The sequence below is a fragment of the Triticum aestivum genome, chromosome 3A (assembly GCF_018294505.1).
Source record: "Triticum aestivum cultivar Chinese Spring chromosome 3A, IWGSC CS RefSeq v2.1, whole genome shotgun sequence".
Taxonomy (NCBI): domain Eukaryota; kingdom Viridiplantae; phylum Streptophyta; class Magnoliopsida; order Poales; family Poaceae; genus Triticum; species Triticum aestivum.
Genome location: NC_057800.1, coordinates 116,411,339 through 116,415,801, shown reverse-complemented (window position 1 = coordinate 116,415,801; position 4,463 = coordinate 116,411,339). Strand labels below are relative to the sequence as shown.

The following is a 4,463-nucleotide window of genomic DNA, read 5'->3' as shown; positions in this document are numbered from 1 at the left end:
CCCCAGCTGGCAGCGAGCGTGGCCATGGCCATGGCCGGCGGCAGATCTGAGATACGCTAAACTTCTGACAGAAGCCAGAGCAGCTCCCCACTGTTATTACATGATCCACCCATGGATGCATGAGTGGTCTGGGAAGTGAACTCACTCAGCCAAGGCAACGCCAAACCAAAGTGGGTCACTCTCCCTCCAAAATTTTTGCCCCCTTTCCCCTCCCTCCAAAAGCTGGCACCTTTCCCCCAAATTCAGTTTTCTAATAATGCCGCAATGCAAATGGTGGAGCTCACCACGACCGGGATTATTATTGTTTTCTTCCCTGCCTTTTCATCAGTCTCATATTCCCACTCCCACCATCACCACCAGTAGCAGTAGTAGTTCCCCAGGACGAATTTGATTATAAAAAGAACAAGATGCAGACAGAGATGGCTATAATTTTTTGCCTCTCCTCCAATGCAGCAGATCAGTGTGTGTGTTCCCAGATTTTTAACGGGATTTTTGGGAAGATTTTGTTGGAAAGAGGGGGCAATTATTGAAGGGTGTTCAGAAAAAGTGCCCTGCTTTGAGCTGCCACTTCCTCGAAACAAGGCTGAAGTGAGACAGGGGCCCCTCCGCTCAGATCAGGTTTCTTCTTCTTAACTGACCCTGATCAGCGAGTGTGTGACAAAATGATGACACGGAATAATAACTTACTGTAATGCCTGAGAGGAGCTAAAAATGCAGCCTCTGGCATACCATACTTTGAATTTGCACTAACTCTCATACGGAGTACTGGAGCAGCCGTCCTCTAGAAATCAGCCCGTCCTGAGCAAGCAAGGCTCAGTTCAAGTCCAGGTTTTGAATATTTTACCAGCCTTGCAAGATGTCAACTTGGGCGTCCCACTTGCCTCCCATGGTAAATCCCAATTCCAACAGCTTTAATGTACAAGATTTGCAACACCAAACTAGTAATATGACAAGACAAGTTCACGAAGCGAGAAGAGGAAAATGCCAAGCTAAATCTACTACTACTGCTGCCAGTATGAAACTACTAATAGCCAATGGTAAAGAGACAAAGAACACTCGGGCCGGTGGAGTGATCAATTAATCCCTCTTATGAGCCAAATCGCTGTTACAGACACTAAGATTACAACACAGGGGCATACACGGATCCTCCCGGGGAGAGAAGAGGAGCAAATAATCCACAGATCGAATCGACCTCGCGCTCCGGGAGCCTAGCATTTTAGCAGCGACCGGGTGAGCAGAGCAGAGCAGAGCATACCAGCAAGGAGCGGGCGAGGCTCACTGCCGGGTGGGCGACTGCAAGGGGAAGAGCGGGAGCAGCCTGGGCGGCGGCGTCAGGTCGCCGCGGCCGCTGGCATTGCCGCGCGGCGAGGGGTGGAGGTAGAACCCCTTCTCGGCGATGGCGCGGTCCTCGGCCGCGGCTGCCTCCCGCGACCCCGGCAGCGGCGGGAGCGGCGTCACGGGGCTCCCCAGCGCCAGCGACGGGAAGTCCAGCATGCTGGGCGACAGCACCTCCAGCCCGCGCGGCGAGAACCCCCGCGGGGAGAACCCGCTGCAGCCACCGGAGCCGCCGGCGGCGAAGGCGGCGGGGAGGAGCGGGCAGAGCATCTTCAGGCTCTTCATGCTGCCGCGCCGCTCGTAGAGCTTGAAGGCCGGCTTCTTGGGCCCGGTCGGCGTGGGGGCCGGCTTAGCTGCCGGCGCGCCCGCCGCGCCCCCCGCCGCCGCCGCGGCCGCGGTCTCCGGGGTGCCGGTGAGGATCTGCACGACCTGCTTGAAGGAGGTGGTGTCGGCCTGCACGAAGGTGGTCGGGAAAGGGTTGGACGGGTCGGCGGCCGCGTGCGGCAGCTGCATCTGCACCGACGACGGCGACGGCGGCGGCGGCGCGGGGCGCTCCTGGGTGGTTGCCTCCATGGTAAAAAGGGAAGAAGAAAAACGTCGCCTTCGCCTCCGTGACTGTGAGGGAGTCCGGCGCAGCAAGGCAGAGGGAGGGAGGGAGGGCGAGCGTGGGTTTTATGGGCTTTCGGGGGGCGTGGAATTTCCTGGCTTCGGGATCTGGATTTCCACCCGCGCCCTCCCCTCGGAATATGTTGGCAATTGTGTGTGCGCGGCGCGCGACCTGGCTACCGCAGCATGGCTGTATCTGTATGCGCCTGTGGGCTGTGGCTACTCTACCACTTGTAGATCTGACCTCACTCCTCCTCCTGCTACCAGTACACCACTCCTACTCCGTTTCCAGCACATCATTTTTCGGTTGGACGACCGGGCTGTATACATTTTGAAATTTTGATGCCAACCCCGTCCTTCCAATAAAACACACACACATAAATACAGTAAAAAAATAGAAAGCCGGTTTCTTATTATTTCCTCATGGTAAAATGTTTCATAGAGCACCCTCGCAAGAAAAACGAAATCATCGAGCGCCTCCAAAGTTAGGATTAACGTATATACTATAGGGGCTTTGGACGAGTTTGCAGGCAACTTTTCGCACCAAACGATATGGCGTGTATACATGGACGGACGGTTTGCAGACTCCTCGAAAAAAGCACTGTGTCGTTTTGCGTAAGGGAAGGACATAAACCTATGGACGGTATACAATAGGAGTCGCCCGTCGAGCCTCGCTGCGTGGCAGAAGTTAAAAAAGGGAATATGTATGCTTCGCTCATGCAAACCTTTATGCCGACGATGGTATAGCAACGAGTGAGTACAATTTATTGCCCATGGTTTCATCCCAAAAATAAGCACATATCTAGCTGGTATGCCTGGCGGGAGCATTGTGCGATCGACGTGTGTCATCCTTTGTGGAAACCCCACGCATGTCTAGCTTTGCTCATTTGAGGTGTTTGTGCTTCAATTTCACTCATTTGAGGCTCTTTCGGTTTTTACGGCTTTTACTAGAACGATATGGACTCAAGTAAATTGCACCTAAATATAACAAGCATTAGAAAGATTGCATTGGATATTGACGTTGAAACAAAAACAGAGTTTGTATCGGGTATTTGAGATCATGCCAAGAGGCAAACTACCAAATCGACCCGGTGAATCATTTCTGTAGGGTTTGCTAGAGAGGGGGTTACCAGAAGATTGCATCGAATATTGATGTTTAAACAAAAACAGAGTTTGTATCTGGTATTTGAGATCATGCCAAGAGGCAAACTACCAAATCGACCCGGTGAATCATTCCCCTTGATGTGTCAATGTCGTGAGTTCCAATGGCCTCTGCCAACCACTGGGTTGGCAGGAGGATTGGGGAACCCCGAATCTGAGTGTTCGGGTATGTGTCACGTAAGGTGAAAGGTTATTCGTCCTTGGTGAAACTAGGACGGACTCCTCGAGGAAAGCACAATGTCTTATGCGCAAGAAAATGATATAAACACATGGACGATTTAAGATATGAAGCGCCTTTGGAGCCTCATTACATGGCAGAAGTTCGAAAGAGAATCAATTTGCTTTGGTCATGCAATTCTTGTGCCAATGATATTATAGCGGTGAGTGAATACAATTTATTGTTCATGTTTTCATACGGAAAAGAAGCACGTATCTAGCATGTATGCTTGGGGGAGCGCGACATGATCAACAAGTGTCATCCTCCTAGGAAACCATGTGCATGTCTAACTTTAATCATTCATGGGTTTTGCGCTTTAGTTTCACTCGTTTCCGGCTCTTGCGGTTTTCAGGGCTTTTGCTAGGACGATATCAACTAAAGTAAATTGCACCAGAAATTAGCAAACATATGTTAAGTGCATCATGGTAATATATGGTGTAGCATCTGCTACTACCAGCTATGTTGAGTCACAACACAAGTGCTTCTACTTTCTTACAAATGATGAATATAAGTCCATAGGTGGAAAGATGGACTCGCCCGAAACATAATACCACATGTGATATCAGCTACTCAAAACTACAATTGCCTTCTATTTCTATTTTTCATACGGATAATTGAAGAAGAACTTAGGCCAAAACATGCATTTATCTAAGACAAAAAGTTTAGCGTATTTTGACCTATTTTTGCCTCCTACAGACATCACCTTGGTAATACGTGTGTGACAAAAAAATCCATTAGAAAGTTTGCATCAAAATATTCACATTGAAAAAAGCAAAGTTTTGTCAAGTACCACAAGGCAAACTAACAAATCGACCCGCTGAACTATTTTTCTAAGGTTTGACAGAGATGAGGCAACCAGGAGCTGACTAGCTTTTCACTCGACTCGTTGGCGCCACCATGAGTTCCCCTGGCCCCTATCGGCTGTTGCAGTAGTAGGGGGATGGGGGAGGCAGATTTGAGTATCTGGTCCGTGTCATGAAGGGTTGACGAGTTCTTCGCCCTTGGTGAAGTCGAGGCAGTGGCGGCAATGGGAATGATGGTTCCTTGGTCTTCCCCATGTTGATGTTTGGTGAATCGTTAGATACCCGGTCTAGCTTGATTTGTGTTTGCTCACGGCAGTGGTGCCCCGTGGAGGACATGCCAT

The 4,463-nt window shown here is 50.3% G+C and overlaps 1 protein-coding gene across 1 annotated transcript; it reads right to left on the bottom strand.

Annotated features, from left to right (window-relative positions):
- Positions 1–910: 910 nt before the first annotated feature.
- On the bottom strand, positions 911–2,081 carry LOC123060596 (VQ motif-containing protein 4). Its single transcript, XM_044483371.1, has one exon. It carries the CDS (start codon positions 1,906–1,908, stop codon positions 1,276–1,278), a length of 633 nt encoding a protein of 210 aa, XP_044339306.1. The 5' UTR covers positions 1,909–2,081; the 3' UTR covers positions 911–1,275.
- Positions 2,082–4,463: the final 2,382 nt, after the last annotated feature.

Coding starts and splice junctions, on each gene's coding strand:
- LOC123060596 (XM_044483371.1), bottom strand. CDS start 1,908: ATGGAGGCAACCACCCAGGAGCGCCCCGCGCCGCCGCCGCCGTCGCCG.